This window comes from Bos grunniens, chromosome 25, assembly GCF_055505025.1.
Source record: "Bos grunniens cultivar Pamir isolate PY7600 chromosome 25, Bosgru_T2T1.0, whole genome shotgun sequence".
Taxonomy (NCBI): domain Eukaryota; kingdom Metazoa; phylum Chordata; class Mammalia; order Artiodactyla; family Bovidae; genus Bos; species Bos grunniens.
This window is the reverse complement of record NC_141189.1, coordinates 41789847-41811399: the sequence shown is the minus strand read 5'-3', so window position 1 is coordinate 41811399 and position 21553 is coordinate 41789847. Positions and strand designations below refer to the sequence as shown.

The following is a 21553-nucleotide window of genomic DNA, read 5'->3' as shown; positions in this document are numbered from 1 at the left end:
GTCCCTGAAGGAAGAAGCACGGTGTGCATTTGAGGAAGAAGAACCCAGGCCCAGAGTGCATTATTTTGTAAATACGTAGCATAAGAGACATTCTTTTTTTTTTTTGCAGGGCTGGGTGGCTTGTGGGATTTTAGTTCACCGACCAGGAATTTAACCGAGCCCTCAGGGCAGTGAGATTGCAGAGTCCTAACCACTGGGCTTCCAGGGAATTCCCAAGACAAGTTAAATGTTTAACCTCGCCAGTAATTTTTTTTAATGCAAATTAAACAAAGAAGGGGGCTTCCCAAGGCAGTGCTACTCCTAAAGAACCTGACTGCCAGTGCAGGAGACAAGGGTTCGATCCCTGGGTGAGGAAGATCCCCTGAAGGAGGAAATGGCAACCCACTCCAGTCTTCTTGTCTGGAGAATCCCCATGGACAGAAGGGCCTGGTGGGCCATAGTCCATAGGGTCGAAAAGAGCCGGACACGACTGAAGCGACAGAATGCACAAGAGCTCTTGGAACAGGCACTTTGGTGTTATTCTGAACAGAAAATCAACAACACTCTAACCTGCGGCAAGAATACCCTTGAAGGAAGTGTGGCTAGAAGGAAGGGGTATGGATCTTTATGGAAAGCTAATTTGTTCCATTTCTAGAGACTCCAGCCTAAAAAAGAATGAGATTCAGACAAAGATGTACAAAGATATTAGAGTTATTTGGCATAAACTTAAGAGCACCTCGCAGAGAATAAAAATGCTGAGAATTGTTAACAAGAAAAATGCTCCTCCTCAAGTGACAAGACAAAGCAAGATATAGCAGTTCCATACATTAGTTGCCAAGAATATAAGTTCCTGGTGTTTTTTCAAATACAAGTAACACATCGAACAGTATGAACTATCATTGGTGGTGGGATGAGTGACTACCTTCTTTATATGTTCACATTGCCTAAGAGATACACTACTTCTACAAACTGTACATTGAAACCTGGAAACTAAAATAGCAAAAAATGGACAACAGGACATTTTTTAAGGAAATCAAGCAGGAGAATGAAACAGGGTCCGTGAATTCTTTGGAAGACAAAACAGATCTTGAAGACTTGCCAGGATGTAGGAAATGAGAAAGATGCCTAGGATAATTCCAAGGTCCCAAGCTGGGAAGGATATAAAGACACAGGTTTGGGAGAGCCGAATTCTGTTTCCAACCTAAGGAGTTTGAAGCACCTGTGAAGTCCAGTGGAGAGGCACAGAGAGCCGTGTGCGCCTGCTCAGTCATGTCCAACTGTTTGCGACCCTGTGGACTGTTGCCCACCAGGCTCCTCTGTCCATGGGATTCTCCAGGCAAGAATACTGGAGTGGGTTGCCATTTCCTTCTCCAGGGGATCTTCCGACCCAGAGATAGAACCCTTGTCTCCTGCAGATTCTTTACCACTGAGCCACCAGGGAAGCCCACATACATTGAGCTTAAAAAAGGGCTCAAGATAAAGAAATTTGGGCATCTTTAAAACGATGCCTCCTTTTCCTCCTCACTCAAGAGGCACCTTCCTTGAAGAGAATTGGGATAGGCTGTAAAGACTGTCGTTTTTTTGACTTTTGAAGAATGTTCTTAAAAGGCTGGGATAGTACCCAGACACACACAAAAAATAGCACAGCTGCTTAGAAGATATGAGATCATCGACCTCAGTAACTTTTCCTGGGATTAAAAAAAAAAATTGTCTCTATCTTCTGCCCCAAAAGCTTTGAAAGCAGTTATCTCTAGGTGGTAGGACTCGAGTGTTTCCAATTCTCTTCTTTCTGCTTACCACACTGTCTAACTTTTCCAAATATAGCTTATTGCTTTGATCATATGAAAGTTAATTTTAATGAAAACAAAATTTCTTCTTGTTAGTTCTTCTTTCTTGCAGGAGCTAGTGAGAGTAAAGCCAGGATTCAGGTTTGAATGACTGTTGCTCAAAAAAAATGGTTCACAACCAAAAAGGTCACAATCACTCCAGGCCAGAGAAAGAACGTCTTAATTCTCTGCTACTAGTGGGACTGAGGATGTAGCCTGAGCTATGATTAGGCCAATCTTTTCAAATCTTGGTCTCTCCATCTTTAAAAAAATGAATATACTTGACTCAGTTGCCCCTCCCTAACAAGCATAATTTACCAAGGTGGGCCAGCCACTTAGAGCACTTCTGCAGGTGTCTTGCAAGAAGCCAGTACACTGCAATAGAGTCAGTGGTCTTCAATCCGAGTGAGAGAAATTTCCAGTTAACTTTGGCACCAAAAAAGTCAAGATAAAATGTTCTACTAAAATGGTAAGTAAATAAAATCATCCCTTTACGCGTCCTGTATTTAATCCAGAATTAAGCACGTTTCCTACTAAGCAGTACTTTGAGAAACATAATCATTTACATATCCAAAATACTGTAAGCTGTCAATAAAAATATTTACCAATTTTACTCTACTCAGAAAGTTATTGCCTTGCTAAAAATAAAAATGTACAGAGAGCTGAGAAAGCTCATTATTTCTGGTATTGTTTGATCATATTCCATCAGCTACATTTAGGTTTCTTTCCTCAGCTCCTATTCTGGGGTGGCGGCGCGGCGGGTGGTGGGGGGGTGGGGGCGGAACTAAAGGAATTGAAATGACTAGAAGGCTCCCTTTCCTAAAATGAAGTGCTAAAAAAAAATTGGCTTAACTTCACATTACCAACTTAAAATTTTATTGTTAAACATCAATTTATACACATCACAGTACACTGTAAAATAAAGTGTTTAACTCTTCTGTCAGTCACTCTGTCTCAGAAAGTGGATCACACCGGACTACAGGTGTCACTACGTTGCTTTGTAAACATGATAATGTACAAAGACACCACAAATCCAATAGCACATGCTGCGACCAAAACCTTTTCCGTGGATCTGAGAAAGCTTTCCGACATATTCGATGGGAAACGAGCATCAGACAAGGAGCCGGTTCCGATCTGCTAACATCCTGTGTCGCCTTCAAGGGGTCAGCTTAGCCAGGTCGGTCATTCAAGTCCCTCAGTCTCAGGACGCAAGTAATAACGGGGACAGAAACGGTCAAACGCGACGCCAAAGCCTAAGGGCTGAGGTCTGTTGCTTCGTTCCTGGCACCCCATTAAGTCCTCGCCCCGTGGGCCACCGGAGCTCCAGGCTTTTCAGAAGCGTCGCTGGGCTCCGGTACCTCTTCCAGCAACATCCGTCTCAACCACTGGTCCGCGCTGGTCTCCCGCCTAAAGAAGCACCAAATGACCAGAGCCATGAGGGACAAGCTTAAGGGCAGCACCACCCACCAGGGTCGCTGCTGCCCGGTTCCCAGGGACTGCTTCACTGTCCAGCGGGGCGGCGCGGCTCTGCTGGAGGAAAACCGAAGGGGGAGGTGAGGATCATCCTCTTCGTCGCCCTCGGCCGCGAGCTGGGCTCGAGCCCGGCCGCTGGGTGGCGGAGGCGGGCTTCGGGAAGCCCAGCGCACGAGCCTCAGCGCCCGGAGCGCCCTGGAAGAGAGAAAGCAGTGAGCGCGCGCGCCCGCCCCTTCCGCCCGCGGTCCCGCCGAGACCCCGCGCAGCTCACCCGGCCGCCGGCGCGGACAAAACGCCGCTCATCGCGACCCCAGCTCCGCGCTCGGCGCCGCAGTCCTGTCACTTCCGTCGCGCGAAGTCGGAAGTTCCGTGCTGTTCCGGGCCTCCGCGCACGACTACAGAACGTGAGTCCCCGCTCGCGCAGCGGAAATGACTCACGTCCTCCTGCAACCTCTTCCGTAGCAGGCCCGCCCCCGGTCGGCCGCGCGGGCATGCCGGGAAATGTAGTTCGCGGCCGGCCCGAGGCGGTGCTAGCTTTCCTCTCCCTGGGCTTGCGCCCCAGGCCTGAGGCCTGTCGGCCGGGACGGGGCGTTAGCATGGTCCTCCGACGAGCTCGCCTCAGCGCGGGTCCCCCGATAACGGCCCACACTACGCACCCCTCCCGCCGTGCCGGCGCAGCCCGGACGCCTCTTCCCCCGTCCTTGCGCCGCTGTCTTGCTCTCTTCGTGGGACTTCAGCTATGTCCCGTCGACTAGTGTCCCCGGCCCCGGGGCCGCGGGCCCGCACCCAGCCCTTGCGCTCTGCGGGCTCCGAGCTGCGCAGCCGTCGCCGCATATACACCATCCGACCTGCTTGGCAGGCACACGGCTCAGCCGCAGGGCTGTGGGCCTCACCCACGGCACCAGGGCACGCCCGTGGCCCTCCCCGCGGAGCCGACGGGCACTCGGGCACGTTTCCCTCTTCAGGCCGGCAGGAACACCTGCCTAGGGCCCGGAGCGCCATTGTTTTGGATGGAGGGTGCAGCGTGCTCCTCGGGGACCTTCTCGTACACCTGCAGGAGTCAGGCCGGGAGAGGCAGCTCTGAGCTGTCCAGGGACTCCCTGTCTACCCTGTACCCCAGTCGGCTCCATAGGGAAGCTACTGGAGCCTTCTGCCATCAAGGCAAACTGGCGCTGGGTCAGCTGAGCCGTCCTGTCTGGAGACCACATAGGAGGACCCCGGGCATTACCACAGACTCTGTGACGATGTGGGAATGTGCTGGGCTGGGGGTGAGGGGGCACTTGGTGACAAAATCAGATTACAAGGCCACCTTATGAGCTGTGACATTTGAAAAACAAAAACCACAACATGAGAGGGGGCTTTTCTTTTTGGTCAGTTTTCCCTTAACTCCTTTTAGGGTGTGTTGAAGGTCAGCCACTACGGTGGCTAGTGACTTCATTTTTGCAGAACCGGGTGGCTAGTGCCAGTCTTTGTTGGCAGCTGCAATTTGCCGCCTCCCTGGTTCCGCACCTTTGCCTCGAGCATATTCTGCACCTGCTTTCTGGTGGGAGAAGCGCCAGCCTCGGGGATCCCGCCACACCCCAGGAATGCTGGAGACACTTGAGCAAGCGTGGCGGAATGGAGGTGTTCCTAACTCAGCAGCACCTGGGAAGTCTCCCCACCTGGGGAAGCCCAACTCTGAACCCCTGGTGGTGGCTCAGCTCCAAACCCAGGGCTGTGTCCAGAGCTGCTGTGTCAACAGAGGTGCCTGTGTGCTCACGTCCTCCTCACTGGGCTCTGCCCCACCTGTTCCACCCCAGAACCCCACCCAGAGTCACTGCTGAACCAGTTCAGCCACAGGGAACCCCAGGAGCACCAACTATAGGCAGGAGGATGGACCACAATCATTCTGGTATGCAGCCTGTAGGGCTTCCTGGAGGAGGCAAAGATAACTTGAGGAGGAGGTTAGGGGTGGAGCTGCTGACTGCAGCTTATACAACCATCTGGTTGGTCTGTTTTCAGGCATCTGGGCACAAGCTGCCCTGGGCCAGCAGAGAGGGCCCAGAGCTGGGGAGGTCAAGGGCAGGGGCTGATGGGGGAGCTGGGACCCCACCCCCGTGCAAGGCCGCCTCTAAAGGGTCACTAAAACTGTCTTGATGACTGCCTTGGATGCGTGACAGAAATTAGACACCTGGACAGGCACCTCTTGAGCCTCTGCTTCCTCAGCTGGAAAATGGGCATCTCCTGTCGTTCAGGGCTGCTTCCAGGACTGGAGCTCTGCCTGAGGGGCCCTCGGCAGCCCCTGGGGCAGCTGTTAATGTTAATGGGACGGTGTGGAAATGTCCTCCCATCCTGAAGCAACGGATGTTCCCTTATGGCCGCCAGCCTCCTAGGGTGCTCTGAGGGCAGAGTCCAGGAGGAGCAGTGCGGGCCACAGCAAAGATTTAGCAAATCCACATGTCCTCTGTGCCCAAGTCCTGCTGGCCGGGTCTCCATTCTAGGTGAAGGCATGATGCAAAGGACACAGGGTCCTGTGGAGTCAGCAGGCCCTGATCTCTGAGAGCGGGTCTAGGGCTCAGAGTTGGGCTCTCCCGTGGAACAGAAACAACTTCAGAGAACATCCGTGTTGGACCAGGGCACTCCATGACCATGGTGGCTCAAGACAGTCACGTCTGAACACAGACAAGACAGGGACATGGCCCAAACCTCAAAAAAAGACCAAATACCCGCTTCCTGGCTAATGGGAGGGACTCTGGTCATTCACCAGCCATGGCTGTCCTTCTTCTGGACAAGATGTGTTAAGATGCTATACTAGGGACTCCCCTGGTGGTTCCGTGGTTAAGAATCTCCCTTCCAATGCAGGGGATGTGGGTTCAAACCCTGGCCGGGAACTAAGCTCATACATGTTGAGGGGCAACTACTGAGCCCGTGTACTCTAGAGCCTGTGCTCCGCAAGAAGAGAAGCCACTGCAAGGAGAAGCCCGAGCACCGCGATGAAGAGTTGTCCTCACTCTCAACAACGAGAGGAAGCCCGCGAGCAGTGAGGAGCCTGTGTACCACAACAGAGACCCAGCGCAGCTAAAAAGAAGTACAACTTTTAAGTGATGCTACACTGGACTGAACAATGTTCTTCCAAATTCTGTCCCCCCAGAGCCCACCACATAATCCCTATTTGGAAAGGTCTTTGTGGATGTAATTAGTTAAAACTATGTCACATTGGATGGGGTTCCCAGGTGGCGCTAGTGGTAAAGAACCCGCCTGCCCATGCAGGAGATGTAAGAGACGTGGGTTCAGTTCCTGGGTCAGGAAGATCCCCTGGAGAAGGGAATGGCTACCCACTCCAGTATTCTTGTCTGGAGAATCCCACGGGCAGAGGAGCCTGGCGGGCTACAGTCCATGGGATTGCAAAGAGTCGGACATGACTGAAGCGACTTAGCACCCACGTATGCATATCATATTGGATAGGGTGGGCCCTAAATGGCATACTTATAAGAGGAGAAAAGACCCAGAGACACGTGGGGAGAAGGCCATGCCAAGAGGTGGGCGGAGACTGGAGGGATGGAGCCAAGAGCTGAGGAGCTGGGAGGATCCCGGCTGCACCAGAAGCTTAAAGAAAGGCCTGGAGGAGTTTCTTCCTCAGAGTCTTCATGGTTTCAGATATAGGAACTCTGTTGTTTTAACTGCCCCGGCCGGGCCTTGTGGGTGATACTTTGTTACAGCAGATCCTGGAGACTCATAGCCCCCAGAGCACAGCCCACAGGAACACAGCTGAACCCAGAGCCCTTTGTTAAGCCCCACCTCCCGAGACACCTGCACTGCGGCCGTGAGCTCTCCCTGCTGAAATCCACTTGTTCAGTGACATGTGTGTCCCCTCCGGCCTCTAGCTGGAGAGTGACAGCAGCCCCAAATGCTGGGGTTTGCTTGACTCTCCGATGCAAGGGAGCCCCAATGGGAAAAGCCACAACCAGATGCTCCTGGGGCCACCCCCAGAGCGTCTCCAGGACCCTCCCCTTCCTGACCCCAGCAATCTTGGCAGGGCGCTGGGTGACAGGTTCCCCACACTGGCAGCGATGCCCCCGCTCCCCCGGGGCATAAACCAACACCTCAGCCTTCATTATCTCAAAGCACACACAGAGCAACCTCACACGGGCCTAATGCTCCACTAATGGGACGGAGGCTGCCGCCCAGTGTGCCCGATGACGGGACTGATTTACTGTAGCGCCACTTGAGAGCTGACATATTGGACCTATTGATTTTCCCTGGGAAGATCAATACAGGGTGCGTGGGGACAGGCAGGGCCACCACCTTTGGAAAAGCAGAGCCTGTCTCCGGGTGTCGAGGCCTGAGAGCAGAGGTGGGGGCAGGTGGGCACAGAGCTGTGAAGGCCCCACACCGCGCATGAGGGGGACGGGCTGGGAGCAGGCGCTGGGGGGCCTGGCAGCCTGAGTGCCTTGGCCCCCGGCCCACTCAGGGGCCCCAAGGGTCAGGGGCCTTGGAGGCCACTCCATTCCTTGGCTTGAGGCCCCTCCCCCTTTCAAAGCCAGCCGGGCCCCTCTGCTTCTGTCGCCCCGTGTCCGCTCACCTGGCGCTTGGCCCCTCCGCCTTCCCTCTGAATCACAGCCCGTGGGGTAACCTAGGGCCATCTCCCATCTCGGGGTCCTCCTCTCAGTCAGCCCCGCTGGGTCCCTCTGCCAGGTGAGGCAACGGCAGTTTCCAGGGTGAGGGGATGGGCATCCTCGCCAGGCCGTCCCTGCTGCTGGAGCGCCTTCACTGCCCCCTCAGTGCCCGCAGACCCCCTCCTTCATGAAGACCCCCTCTGGCCACACTGTAGGACCTTCTCCAGGGCAGGGCTGCACCTCACCTTCATCAGCCCAGCCCCCCCCCAGGCAGGGGCCCGGCACAGGCGAGGGCTGGAGACTGACCCACAAGCCCTCCTGGGGCCTCCGCCCAGATTGCACTGCTCTCGCCACCCTTCACCCGGTCGCCCAGCCAGACTCCAGCCCTTCCCCAGGCCCGGGCCCTGGTTGTTCCCGACAGGGAACTGCAGCTGGGGTCCGGGCAGATGCTGGGGTCCAGGCCTGGGTCGGTCACGGAGGGCACTCCTTGGGGCTGTGTCTGGGCAGAGAGGGACCCTGGGGTCCCAGCCACCCTGGGCAGCCACTGGACCCCATGCCACAGCTTCCCTTGGCTGCTGTGAAGGCCCCCGCGGGGCGGGTCACCAGCCTGGCCTGGGCGCGGGTTGCGTCCCTAGGGTGGAACTTTGCATTTCCTGTCATTCCCCCCAAAGCCAAAGCCAGTCCTGAAGGCAGGCGTTGGACCCTCCAGGTGGCGGAGAAGTGACTGGCAGCTTTCAGCAGGGCAAGTCCCCCCACAGTCCCCACTAGGACCCCTGTGGGATGGGAAGGGAGCAGCCCCCTGCAGAGGGCGGTGGAGCCTGGAGCTGAAGGGCCCAGGGAGGAGGTGGACAGGTAAGGCCCGCAGCCGGAGGGAGATCTCGGGCCATGAGTGACCGTGGGGCCCGGGGGCCGGGCACATGCCAGGTTGGGAGGGGCTGCTGTCCTATGCTGAGAACCTGGCCCCCAAGCAGCGGTGGCTTTGGGAGACCCCCAGCCAGCACTGGGGGTGCTGTCCGGGAGGAAAGCACCCAGCTACGCCCACATGTGGTGGGTGACGAGGCAGAACAGTGTCCCCCAAACCGTGTCCACATGGACCTCAGAAGGAAACCTCACATGGAAGGAGAGTCAGCGGGGCGAGGTCAGAGGGACTGGAGTGTTCCTCAGTCCTGCGACAGGTGTTCTCGAAAGAGCAGGGAAACTCGGACATGACACAGGGTGGGGTGGGGCGGCCCTGCGATGAGCGGAGGCTGGGAGGCTGGGAGGCTGGGATCAGGAGGGAGCAGGGCGGGTGGGCTCCCCGCTAGAGCCTTGGGCAGGACCTTTCACTTCAGGCTTCTGGCCTCCAGGGCTGTGAGAGGCTCCCCCAGCTCTGCTCAGCCCCCTGGTTTGCTGGGAACTGGCTGGGCGGCCCCAGACGCAAGTGCAGCAGCACATGGAGGGGGCAGGGAGGACGGCCCACGAAGATGCTGGGGTCCGGGCCTGGCTCCTGGGCGGGGGTTGGCGGGGTCCAGGCCTTCTGGGGTCCTGCTCGCGGTGTCGACTGTAACCGCCCTGGAGACGCGGGGAGGACACCCCTGGGCGGGACCCCCGGGGCTGAAGGGGCTACCATGTCCCTCAGAGGAGGACCCAGATGCCAGAGAAGCAGGTGCCAAGGGTGGCGCCCGGGGGTGGCGGGGGCTCCTCAGGGTTTGCCGCACGTGCACCTGCCGCTCTGGAGCGGTGGGAGGTGGCGGGAGCAGCCCGGCTGGTGGTCCCTGGCCCAGAGCCTGCTCACCCAGGACGCTGCGGAGGCAGGATGTCCTCTAGAGAAGGCTACTCCAGAAGTCAAAATAGCATGAAATTTAATTTTCCGCCTATTTGACAAGGCTGGGTCTGGGCCCCAATCAGCGCTGAGATAAGGGTCCTCGGCCGGGTGTGAGCCAGCTGGGCGAGCGGCAAACACTCCACCGTCCCCGGGCAGGCTGGGGCTCCCCCCGCGGGACCCTGGTTGCCGGGCGCTAAAGCAAACGGGCTCTATTTGCCCAGTCTGCGATGACAATGCAGTCATCAAATATTTGCTGGCCTGGCCCGCCACGGAGCTCGGCTATAAACGCTTGAGCCCAGGTGGAGGTGGGCCTGCCCAGTGGGAGCTGCAGGCCGCGGCAGGTAGGAGCCAGGCTGGGTGGTGGGTGGGCGCGGGTGGCAGAAGAAGGCTGTGGGCTCCTCTGCCCAGGTGGTCTCTGCAGACCATCCACCCACGGGGAGGGGTCACCAGCAGGGTGGGGAGGGCTGGGCCATTGAGGACAAAACCAGGCCAGGGGGAGACAGACACCCGAGGCTCGGCTCCCCACCAGCGGCTATCCGTACCCCAGCACTGGGGCCACGGGACACCCAGGCGGGGAATAGAGACCCCAGAACTGTGAGCAGACAGCAGGGGCAGGGGGCAGCGGAGGGGAGCTCCCCTGACTCCGACTCCTCGCCCCTCCCCCACGCACAGCGTGGTTTCCTGAAGCTGGGACCTCCTCCGTCTCTGAACCCCCTTCCCTTTCTTCCTGCCCCCTGCCAGGGCGCCCACCAGGAGGCCTCTTGGCCAAGGGTTGGCCCACCTGCCTCCCCTGAAGCAGAGGAGCTTGGCCTGTCCCGGGGTGGGGGCCTCCCACATTCATAATCAGCTCCCTGCACCCCCGACCCCGCCCGCAGCCCCCCTTGGCTTGCAACCTGTCAGTGACTTGCCCAGTCCTGCCTGTACCACCTCCCCACACCTAGCCTCAGGCTAGGAACACTCGAGGTGACCCCGAACCAGAGAGCACAGGGAAGCCTGGGGTGGTAGGGGTGGAGAAATGGCTCTGTCTTCCCCCAAAGGCCCCCCAGAGTCACCCTCACAGCCCCTGAAGCCCCCAGACTTCAAGGGACAGAACAGCTGGGTCAAGGTGGCCAGGCCCGGCCTCCTGGGCTCAGCACTGGCACCTCAGGGATGGGGGGACCCTGCCAACCACAGACACTCATGGGGGCCACCAAAGGGGTCCCCCGCTCCCACCCCGCCCCGGGGCAGACGCCGCGTCAGCCAGCCTGTGTGTCAAGGGCCACAGCGACCCTACGCTGCGACAGGGCTCTGCTCTCCAGACCCCAAAGCCACCCGCAGCCCAGCCCAGCTGGCTCCCTGCCCCCTGGCCCACTCCTGTCTCTGAGGTGCTGTTTCAGTGGCACTGTCGCCAGGCCCCCAGCCCACAGGGCAGGATGAACCCACCCCCTCGGGGTGACCGTGGCCTGCACGCCCCCTCCCGCCGCGCCCACCCGCCCGCGGGCCACCACCTGGTCTCTCCCCAGACATCAGCCATCCCCGAGCTCGGCGCCCGCCCCAAGCCTGCAGTGGCCGTTCCCCTAGCGCGGCTGGGGTCCCCGCCTGCTACCCTGTCCCCTCTCTGCCTCCCTCCACAGCCGGAACCCGCTGCCCTGACAATCCAGGAGGAGATGGCCGCGGGGGTCATCCGGCCGCTCTGTGACTTCCGGCTGCCCCTGCCGGCCCTCCAGCCCTTCCTGTCCCCAGTCCCGGAGCCCCCAGATACTTCTGAGGAGGAGGAGGGGGAGGAGGAGGAGCTGGAGGCTGAGGGGCCAGAGGGCCACGGCCCAAACTTCTGCAGCCCAGGCTGGGCCCCCGAAGATCCCCCCCTGGACCCCAGCAGCCCGGAGACTCCGCTGCAGCTGCTGCGGTTCTCGGAGCTCATCAGCGGCGACATCCAGCGGTACTTCGGCCGCAAGGACCGGGGGCAGGACCCTGACGCCTGTGACATCTACGCTGACGGCCGCCCGGCCAGCAGCTTGGCCAGGGAGCTCTCCTGCGCCGATCTGGTGCGCCCAGCCCGCAGCGCCCCCCCAGAAAACCGTGAGGCCACCGAGCCCGGGGGCTGCTCCCCGGGATGCCCCGAGGGGCAGGTGCACGGGCCAGGCCTTGGTAGGGATGGGCCACCGCTGCTGGGGCCCCTGGCCGAGCTCTTTGACTATGGGCTGCGGCAGTGCTCTGGTGCCCAGGCAGTGAGTGGGCGGCGACTCAGGCTGGAGCGCAAGTACGGCCACATCACCCCAATGACCCAGAGGAAGCTGCCCCCATCCTTCTGGAGGGAGCCGGCACCCAGCCCCTTGGGCCTGCTGCACCCCGGCACGCCTGACTTCAGTGACCTGCTGGCCAGCTGGTCGGCAGAGGCCGGGTCCGAGCTGCTGGGCACGGGTGCCCCAGGCCTGGAGGGGGTGCAGCTGGCCGAGGCCTAGTGATCAGTCGAGGGTCAGTGGGGGTGAACCGAGGGCTCCAGGCATCCAGACTCACCTTCCTGCTGAACTGGAAGGAGCCAGGGGACCCCCAGCCACGGCGGCCACCAGGACTTGGACCAGCTCAGGTGGGGGTTCCCCAGGCCAGGGCAGGGGTGGGCCGGAGCTGCCCAGGGGCTCTGCCCACAGGAGGGAGGGCAGGGCAGGAGCTGCAGCCCCTCGGAGGTGGGGGCTTGAGTCCACATGCTGTGGGTGAGTCCCATGTCCCCCAGGCCAGCCCCCAAGGTTCCAGCCAGCGGTGTAGGGCCACCCTCTGCACTGCCCGCTCAGCTGGCCCCAGGGTGGCCCCTCCTTGCGGTGCCCACGGGAGGCCAAGGCCAGCTACTGGGCCGAGGGCTTTCTGGTGGGGCGGGAAGTGGGCGCCGTCTCCGTGTGGAGCGAAGGCCCAGGGGGGCGTGGTGCTGTGGGCAGGAGGCCCTGGGGAGCTGTGGGGCCTGGGCTTGGTGGCTCTGGCTGGAACAGGGGTTCTGGGAGTCTCGGAAAAACCCTCTTGGTTTTTTTCTCTGCCCAGGGCCTCCTGCCCGCCCCCGGGAGGGAACTCTGGACTTGCACAGGAATGGGGCCGGCACGTTTATTTCTGGGGAATAGGTAGGGATGAGAGTCGGCGGGCAGGCTTCTGGACAAGGGGCTTCTCCAAGGCCGCACTCCTGGACGTCTGCCGGGCTGCCAGGTTCACGAGAGCCGCCTTCCACTGTAGCCACCTGCCCGAGACACGGCTCACGCCCGGGGCCCACCTCCATCCCCTGCCCTGCGGCCTCCCCTGAACCCGGATCTGCAGGCGCTCTGGAAGGTGGCTCCTGCTGCCCACCTCACGGCCTGATACACGCCCCAGCGATTCATGGGGACCACGTCGTCAGGGGCCACGTCCTTGATGAAGAGCTGCTGCCGCCCCAGGGACATGGGGCCCCTCCTGCTGCTCAGTGTCGGGGTCCAGGGGCCCTCCTCGCTCCACAGACGCAGCATGCTCTCCTGCAGGGTGGCCATTGCCTCCGTGCGCTGTGGACGCGGGAGTCGGACCAGACAGGGACCTGTCAGTGGGGATTATCTCCCTCTGGACAAACCCGGGCCTTATCTGCCGGGAAATGTGGCTTGGGCCAGACACGCAGACAGACAAACGGCTGCGCAGAGAGGAGAGCTAGGAGGTGGCCGGGTTGGGGGTGGTGAGGGCAGCAGGGCGTCAGGCCCCGCACAGAGGAAGGCACGGGCGGCCCCCCTGCAGGCCTGGGGGGCGGGAGCGGCCAGCGCGGGTGCCGCCTCTCACCAGCTTGGTTTCTGTATTAAACTTGAGATTCTGGATGGTCTTGTTGTCCTGGATGCTGGTTTCCAATTTCATCATTTGGTTCTGAAACTAAACACGGCCCTCCATTCATGGCCACGCACGGACGCAGGGAGTCTGCAGCCCCGGGCGGCAGCCCCACCCCAGCCATTTGGGGCAGGAGGCTCTCCCACGAGAGGGTCCTGGCCCCTGGGTGGAAGCTGGCAGCATCACTCTGCCCAGTGACAAGGCGGGACTCGGCAGTTCTCAGGGCCGCTCTCTCCCCTGTGACCGTGGACGTGCCCCAGCATCTGAAGGTCCATGTGGGAGCCCCTACTGGTACTCTCAGAGGCTGAGGTATGCACAGCCAGCAGCAGAACGGCTGGTTCCATGGGCCTTGCCCCACCCGCCAGTCACTGTCCTGGATCTGAGCCTCCCTGGTGGGGGGAGGTCTGCGTGGCCCCTGCCCCTGCCAAGTGTGCCAGGCCCTGGGTACCGTGGCCAGCTTGCCCTGGATCTCGGCGATCTTGCGCCCGGGGTTGCCCTCTCTGAGCAGCTGCACGGAGGACAGCAGGGCAGCCAGCTCCTGCCTCACGGCCTCGACAGCCAGCTCTCTGTGGGCACAGAGGTGGGGCTGCTGGGCTCTGGGAGAGCCCACGGGGGCACACAGGGCGGTGGAGGGAGGAGGCCCTGGGAGGGGCGGGGGTGCTCAGCCTTGCCACCTCTCTGGTGGGCACCGGGGGGTCCCCAGGAGGTGACGGGGGGAAGGCAACCCCCAACAGGACCCAAGCCCAAAGCTGGGCCAGGTGGGGCTGGGAAGGGCTTGGGGCAGCCACAGAGGCAGGGGCTTGGGGAGGACGCCCACCGTCAGGAGGCCCGGGAGGCCGCAGGTGATGCTAAGACAACTGTGCCCTGCTTGGGGGGGCAGCCCCGCCCCGAAGGCCCTGCTGGCCGTGTCGGAGCCGGGCCTCACCTGGCTGTGGCCTCGGCAGAGATCTTGCAGTCCGAGTCGCTCTTGTGAAGCACGCACTTGTCGGTGACAGCCTCTATCTGAAACGTGGAGCAGGCGGGCAGCTACGGCCTGGCACAGTGGGAGGGGAGGCCGCCTGGCCCACACCCACCTGCTGGGGCAGCTGGTCCACTCGCTCCTGCACCTCCCGCAGGTGTGCCTCTGCCTCCTCTCGACACCGCGTCAGGCCTTCCCGCCACCGCTGCTCTGCAACCTCCCACTCACTCTGTGTCTGGGGGGGGCACCAGTGAGGGCCAGAGCCCAGAGGGAGTGGGAGGGGGGAGGGGCGGACAGACGGACACGTAGCCAGACCCCACACGGTCACCCCCACACAGCAGAGCTCCTAGAGGGCTTGGGGCACCCTCCTTAGGTCTGAGCAGGTCCACACTAACTGGACATAGCCTGGCCTGGCACACGGCAGGCCTGGCTCCCTGCCCCAGCGGCTCACAAGCCTGTGTAGACAGGCACTGAAAACAGACATCCGCCCCACCGCCGAAGGGTGATCACGTGTGCACACGTGTGTTCATGGGAGGACTGAGGGCATCCGAAGGGCAGCAGCTCAGTGCCCATCAGCGGACAGGTGGATAAGCTGCAGTCTGTCCACGGCGAGATGTCACAGCCAAGAAAAGGAGGCGGGTGCTGACGCACAGCACGGATGGGCCCCAGACACGTGACGCTCAGTGAGAGATGCTCACAGAGGCCACGGGGTGTTCGGTCCCACTTATGTGAAACGTCCAGAGCAGGCAGATCCACAGACAGGGAGCAGATCAGTGCTTGCCTGGGGCTGGGAGTGTCCACGGACACACGGGGTTTCCTTCAGAGAGGAAGGAAAGGTTCTAGAAGTGACCATGGTAGTGCTTGTACAGCTCCGAACGCACGAAGAACCACGGAATTACACACTCTGAAAAGGTGGACTGTTGTGTGCCCTGAACCTCAATAAAGCTGTTAGAAAAAGAAGACAAAGAACCCCTGGGAGGAGGCTGCTGTGCTGGCAGCTTTGTGGAGCCCGTGCGCTCTGGGCCCGGGGCCGTGGGGCCAGTTGCCAGAGCGGCGGGACGGGTACTCGCCTCCCGCAGCCGCATGCTCAGCGTCTGCTCCTGCAGGTCCAGCCGCCAGCTCAGGGCCAGGAAGTGGTCACTCAGGTCCTTTACCTGCCTGACCAGCTCAGCCACGGACACCTCCAGGGCCTGGCTCTTCTCTCGGAGCTGCAGGGGGCGGGGCTGAGTGTGCCGCCCGCCTGGAAGGGGGACCCTGCGAGCCCGCCCCCTGCCCAGCGGCCTCACCAGCTCCAGGGCGCCCTGCGTCTCCTGCTGGGCCAGCTCGCAGGCCAGCTGCATAGCCTCCAGGTTCTCCTGCAGGTAGGTGGCCAGCTCCCCAGCCCGGCTGTCTTCCAACTGCCCCTTGGCATCCCTGGGGGTGGGTGCCACTGAGAGAGACTGACCTCCAGCCAAGGCTGGCCTCCACCCCGGGCACTGGACTAGGGCCACTGGCTTCAGAGCCTTCCAGGAGGCCCCAGGGACAAGATGATGGGCGTCATCCCAGGGGCCACTGGACTGGGCTGTGTCCTCTGCTACCACTCAGAGCACCCTGCGAAGCAGGCTGGGGTGTTGAGGGGAGCCCCCACTACAAGGCCGCCCCTCTGCCCTGGGGCACCATGCTAGGAGGACACCTGCCCTGCCTGAGGGCCCACTCGGACACCCACCAGGCCTTCTGCTCAGCCAGGAGGACGCGGTTGAGCGACACCTGGTTCTGCTGCACGAACTCTGTCAGCTGGACCACGGCCTTGTCCAGGCCCCGGCACTGCTCCAGGAGGTGGCACTCTTCCTGCTGCCGGGTGGAGGGGGCCTGGCACACTGCCCACCTGGCGCTGCCCCCACAGGGCCCGCACATGCTGTGCCACCCCCCTGGCCTCTCCATCACCCACCTGGCACTGCCCGTCCCCCTCACTGGGCCTGCGCCTCCCTGCTGCCTGGCAACGTCCCCACCTTCCTTGCCTAGCACCGCCCCCTCACCTGGTACTGCCCCTCCCCCTGGCCCTGCCCCTCCCCCACCTGGCACTGCCCCTGCAGGGCCCGCACGCGCTCCGTGTCCAGCTCCTGCAGCTGCCGCCACCTGCCCTCCAGCTCCTCCCGTAGGGCGCTCTCCGCCCGCAGCCGCGCGCTCTCCGAGGCCTTCATCCTCTGCAGCGGCCAGTGGCCATGAGCCTGGGGCGTGAGGGGCATGGCCGCCCCCACTCCCCCCACAGGCGCCCACCTTCTCCAGGGCCAGGAAGCTCTTCTGCAGGAAGCCGCACAGCCTGGCCTCCCTCTTGAGGAAGCGGAGGCTCATCTCCTCCCCCAGCTTGGTCATCTGGGCCTGCGGGTGGGGTCCATGTGGTCACCATGGCCGTGGGCATCCCCCATGTCCGCCCCCTCGCCCACAGTGCCATGCTGTGCTCTCCCCAGCCTTCTCTGTCGGAGGCAGCCCTGGTCCCCACACCTGCAGAGCCGGGCCTGTCACGCCCTCCAGAGGATGGCAGGTGGGCAGGCGGGGCCCTGGTCCCCAAGGGCTATGAAGGGGCCCAGGACACACGTGGTCCCCACAGTGACCCCCAGACCCCCGGGCCAAGGGACGCTGCAGACCAGCCACGTATCTCACCCCTGCCAGGAGCTTGGTGCCCGTTTGAGCATGGGCGCACACACGCAAACACATGTACACACACACATTCGCTCGTACACTGCCTGCCCTTGCCCCCGGGCCCAGGGAGAAGGCCCTTCCCCTTTCTCCCTCCATTGCTCCCTTCCTGCCTCACCAGGGGTCTGGGTGCAGCCCCGCCCAGCGCCGCCCCCCGACACGCCCACAGGCACGAGGCACCCTCTCCTTTTAAGGCCGGGAGGGCCGCCCCTAGTCCAGGGCAGGTGTGCCTGGCCGGCACGTGCCTCCCTGCCCCATGCAAGCTGACCTAGAGCCGGGCTCAGCTGCTTCTGCAAAGAACCAAGAGGCAGACATTCGGGTTGATGGGCCCAGGGTCTCTGTCACAACCCTCCAGCTTCGTGGCTCCTGCGCCAGAGCAGCCGTGGGCAACAGTAGACAGATGACCACAGGCCGAGGAGCCCACTCAGTGCCCTGGGGCACACTACGGAGGCGGTGGGCCAGCCAGGCATGGGGAACCCTGGGCCCCGACACTGCCCGGAGCGCCTGCCTGTCGATGGGGCCAGCACACCACCTTCCCACAGGGCCACGCAGGGGTGGCAGGCAGCAGGGCAGCTGAGCTATGCAAGCAGCAGCTGGGGACGTGGTGCGGGGCCTGGTCTCTATTTGCAGAGCTGCAAAGGCTAGGCCAGAAGTGCACGGCCCCAGCCCTACCTTCTAAGCCACGCGCACTGGTCCAGCAGCGGGCCTACCGGGATATGCATGTCCATGTGCGGGGGTGGAGGGTGGGGAAGGGCCTCAGGGTATGAGCTTCTGTTTCCAGATCCAGGGGCTGGTCCCTTGGGACAGGGAGGCGCTCATGATGGACTTTCTGTAGGGGAGGAAGTGCTCTGTCTCGTGGCCGTGACCGTGGCAGTAGGCGCTGACCACAGGTGGCCACAGGGCACTGTGGCCTGGCTCGTATGACCAAGGAGCCGACATGCAGAGACCCCCATGGCCAGTGGCCACCACAGTGCACAGCGTGGGTCTTGGGGGTTGGTCCAGGTCCAAACACATGGACAGAACCAAAAGGAGAGCCGGGGAAAGGAAGAGCCTGCTGACGGAGGAGACGCCGGCTGGGAGGGATCCGGTGTGGACCAGCTCACTGGCAGCTCGTCGGCCGCTCAGATGCCTGGGCCCAGCGTGGGCCTCCTGGGTACCTGCATCCTGGCCACCTCATGGTCCACCTTCTGGCCCGCCTCCTCCTGGCTCTTCTGCAGGGCCCCGCAGGCCATCTCGCGGTCCTGCTCCTCCTGCTTCAGCTTCCCAGTCAGCTCGGACAGCCTGGGGGCAATGGCTGTAGGTGACGGCAGCCCAGCCAGCCGGAGGGCCTTGGGGTGCCCCAGGGATGTTGTGGGGGCCTGGACATCAAGTCCTTCTCAGGCCTGAGCCTGTATCCAGGGGGTGGAGACTGATCCATGGGCTGGCAGAGCAGGGGGTCTGACCCCGCCAGGGTAAACGCTCTCGAGAGGCCAGAAGCCCAGCGCGTGTTCCCCCTGCGCCCCCACTCCGGGATGGTAAGAGCTGGGCTCCCTGTGAGCACGATGACGGTGGAGGGGTGGGGTGGGGACCCTGGGCTCGAGTCTCTTTTCCCCACAGAGTGTCCACAGGGGTTCTGAGGCCTCCTGTCAACCAGCAGCTTGGCACCCAGGGCGGGGGGACACCTGCCCTGCCATGGGACGCCCCAACGACCACTTATCAGGTCCAGAGACCGCCTCCCGAGGGGCCCACCTGAGGCTGGCCTCCTGCTCAGCGCCCTTCCGCTCGGAGTCCTGGAGTGCCTGCTTCCTCCGGATCTGGGTTAGGGCCTCCCGGACTTCCACCAGCCTGGCACACAAGAGGCACACCTGCCTGGGGCCCCTCCCAGTGGCCAGGAGCAGGCTGGGCAGCCTTCAGGGTTGGGGCTTGGCCAAGCCTCAGCCCCCTTCCTGGGCTCCCGGGCTCCAGCAACCAGGCCTTCTGGAGAGGAGCTGTGGATGGATTTGCTAACCCGAGAAGACGCCACATTGGAGGGAACCAAAGCCCGGGGCTGGGGCCCACGCTGGCCGGGCAGCAGTGGCTGCTTCCCCAAAGGCCCTCTCCCTCCCCCAGGCCTGTTCTGTGAGTGGGGGGTACGGGGGGGTACCTCTTGTCCAGAGCCTGCATCTGATTCTGCTGCTGTGGGCCAGGGAGCTGCGAGGCGGAGACACGGGCTGAGTGCAGCCGGGGCCTCGGAGCCCGACCCCGGGGGTTGTCGGGGTGCTGGGCCTGGGCTGAGTGGGGCTCAGGTTCTGGGGAGGCGCTGCCCCCAGGCCTCGGGACACGCCCCACCTGGACAGCCTCCTTCTCGGGGGCTGGAGCCACCCGCCGTGTCTCCAGCTGCAGCCTCTTCAGCTGTGTGTCCTGCAGCTGCAGGCAGGCCCGCACCTGCAGCAGCTCCCGCAGCAGGCTCAGCGTGGCATGCTCACAGCGGGCCCGGTGTCCCCGCAGGGACGCCACCTCAGCCTGCAGGTCGGCTACCCTGGGGGGCGAGGAGCAGGCCGAGTCGGCCGTCTGTGTGGGGCGGTGGTACTGACCATGAGGCTCCCTCGCCTGCCCCAGGGGCTCACCACTGCTCCAGCTGCTTCCAGCGCTTCAGGGTGCCCTGCTCCAGGTCAGAGGCGTCGGACTGCAGGCGACTGCACGCATCCTTCTCCGAGACCTCCTCCGGACTCAGGGGCTCGGGGCTGGCCAGCTCTTCCTCCAGGAGCCCCAGGTCCTCTGGGGCAACGGTGCTCAGCTGGGAGGGCGGTGAGGCCTCGGATGAGGGGCTGCTGTCTGTCCACTCTACGAGAAGGTGCCTTGGGGTTCGCCTTTGGGGCTGACTGGGGAGCTGCTCCCAGATGGACCCCAGACCCTGCCGCAGGCACCCACTGCGCTCACCGTGGCTCATCCCACTGGGTACACAGCGAGGCTCAGGGAGGGCTTGGATCCCGCCGTCCACACAGGAAGCTCAGGCTGAGAGAGGTCCAGGCCCCACTTGAGGACACACAGCGTTGGACAGCAGGACAGTGGCTGCCAGCCCAAGGCCGCCAGGGCTGTGAGGGGAGCCGGGGGCCCCACGGGACGCAGAAGCTCTTGCCCAGACAGTCCCTCTAGCTCCAGCCGCCACTCACAGCTTCACCTGCGGCCCCGCTTGTGGCCGGCCTGCTGCTAGGAGGCCTGGGCCTCGCGCCCCGCGGCGGCCCAGATCCGGACCTGGGGGTGAGGGTGAGGGGCAGAGGGCACAGTGGGGAGTCAGAGCCAGAAGCTCCAGGGTCAGGGGAGCACGTGGGGCGCAAAGAGGCTGCCCCTGCCCTCACATCCCTCCTTCTGGGACAAAACCAAGGTTGGAGGACAGCGGGGCTCTGCCGGAACCTTCTCCTCAGCAGAACCTCCTGACTTCACGGCCCAACTGCCGGTGGAACCCGAGCCCTCAGCTTCCCTGTCCCAACGAGGCCGCCCCAACTGCCCACTCTCAGATGGACCTGAAGGGACGCCCCTCTGCCCGTCGGGGGAGTGGCTGCGGGCCGCTGGGTCAGCCAGGGAACCCCTAGCCTGGTGGGAGGGGTGGCCTGGAAGCAATCACCCATCCTCTGGTCAGGGAGCCCAAGCGGGGAGGCTGGAGGCCAGGACCACACTCGGTGGGAGGGGTGGCCAGGCCAAGGGCACGGGGCCACAGGGGCGATGGGGCGAGGCCAGGGCAGGGCCACTTGGAGGGTGCAGCCGCAGGGCAGACACAGCCCCGCGAGAAAGGGCAGGCCAAGCGGACCTGCAATCCACTCAAAGCGGGTAACTAACACGCCGCCCAGCCCCTCGCTCGACGTCAATGCCCGGCGACTGGGGATGGCGCCCGCGCTCTCCTTGTGTCTCAGCCTGCAGCCAGGTGCCAGGGGGGCCACATCTGGCTTCAGGCCCGTGTGGACACTCGGGCCCCTCACCCCACCCAGGTGGTCCCCCTCCCACTGTTGCCAGACCTGCCCACGAGGGCCGTTGGGGGACTTCCCTGTTACAAGGTGTGCCTGTGTCAAAGTCAACCCCTCCCCAGGGAGCCCGACGCCCTGCAGCCACATCACACACCCTGGAGGCCGGCAGGTGAGGGACAGGGTGTCTTAGGGGCCGCACCCCGACCAAGCAGCCGTGGCCTGGGGGCCCCCGAGTGTGGGGACCGGGGCCGCAGTCGGAAGGCAAGGGAGGGAAGACAGCCTTCTCCAAGGGCTCTGCGGTGGTCCCAGGAATGTGGACAAGGATGTGGTGGCCAGGGCCCACCCTCCCTGGAGCATGGGGTGGCCCCAGGCACTTGCCCATCCACGGGTCTCTGAGTCCCTCACCTGCATCCCCAACTCACGGGCGTCCCCACTGGGGTATCCCCCACCTCCACCCCTGTGAGCCAGTGAATCCTGGGTGCTGGATCAGGGTCCACACTGGGTGGGAACAAGGAGCTGAC

At 62.5% G+C, this 21553-nt stretch overlaps 3 protein-coding genes across 4 annotated transcripts; 1 reads left to right on the top strand and 2 right to left on the bottom strand.

The window, feature by feature from the left end:
• Positions 1-2658: 2658 nt before the first annotated feature.
• UQCC4 (ubiquinol-cytochrome c reductase complex assembly factor 4) lies at positions 2659-3616 on the bottom strand. Its single transcript, XM_086376503.1, has 2 exons — positions 3550-3616; positions 2659-3473 (listed from the first exon to the last, which is right to left on the bottom strand). Exons 1-2 carry the CDS (start codon positions 3579-3581, stop codon positions 3098-3100), a joined length of 408 nt encoding a protein of 135 aa, XP_086232629.1. The 5' UTR covers positions 3582-3616; the 3' UTR covers positions 2659-3097.
• A 6267-nt stretch (positions 3617-9883) lies between these two features.
• PERCC1 (proline and glutamate rich with coiled coil 1) lies at positions 9884-13475 on the top strand. 2 transcript variants are annotated; one of them, XM_086376495.1, is made up of 2 exons: positions 9884-10018; positions 11291-13475. In XM_086376495.1, exon 2 carries the CDS (start codon positions 11324-11326, stop codon positions 12116-12118), a length of 795 nt encoding a protein of 264 aa, XP_086232621.1. In that variant the 5' UTR covers positions 9884-10018; positions 11291-11323; the 3' UTR covers positions 12119-13475. The 2 variants fall into 2 exon arrangements, with proteins under 2 accessions (XP_086232621.1, XP_086232622.1); XM_086376496.1 differs by lacking the exon at positions 9884-10018 and having other exon boundaries at positions 10751-12256.
• CCDC154 (coiled-coil domain containing 154) lies at positions 12733-20441 on the bottom strand. The gene is made up of 15 exons (XM_086376505.1): positions 19698-20441; positions 19420-19609; positions 19235-19281; positions 18841-18936; positions 18270-18393; positions 16693-16794; positions 16491-16619; positions 16142-16266; positions 15507-15849; positions 14552-14671; positions 14404-14480; positions 13927-14044; positions 13437-13523; positions 12984-13171; positions 12733-12876 (listed from the first exon to the last, which is right to left on the bottom strand). Exons 1-15 carry the CDS (start codon positions 20018-20020, stop codon positions 12747-12749), a joined length of 2199 nt encoding a protein of 732 aa, XP_086232631.1. The 5' UTR covers positions 20021-20441; the 3' UTR covers positions 12733-12746.
• Positions 20442-21553: the final 1112 nt, after the last annotated feature.

Excerpts from the sequence above, each read along its gene's own strand:
- UQCC4 (XM_086376503.1), bottom strand. The coding sequence starts at position 3,581 with ATGAGCGGCGTTTTGTCCGCGCCGGCGGCCGG. Across the intron at positions 3,474-3,549 it reads TTGTCCGCGCCGGCGGCCGG|GGCGCTCCGGGCGCTGAGGC; the intron begins GTGAGCTGCGCG and ends TCTCTCTTCCAG.
- PERCC1 (XM_086376496.1), top strand. The coding sequence starts at position 11,090 with ATGAACCCACCCCCTCGGGGTGACCGTGGCCTGCACGCCCCCTCCCGC.
- CCDC154 (XM_086376505.1), bottom strand. The coding sequence starts at position 20,020 with ATGAGCCACGGTGAGCGCAGTGGGTGCCTGCGGCAGGGTCTGGGGTCC. Across the intron at positions 15,850-16,141 it reads CTGGCTGAGCAGAAGGCCTG|GGATGCCAAGGGGCAGTTGG; the intron begins GTGGGTGTCCGA and ends ACCCACCCCCAG. Across the intron at positions 14,672-15,506 it reads TGAGCATGCGGCTGCGGGAG|ACACAGAGTGAGTGGGAGGT; the intron begins GCGAGTACCCGT and ends TGCCCCCCCCAG.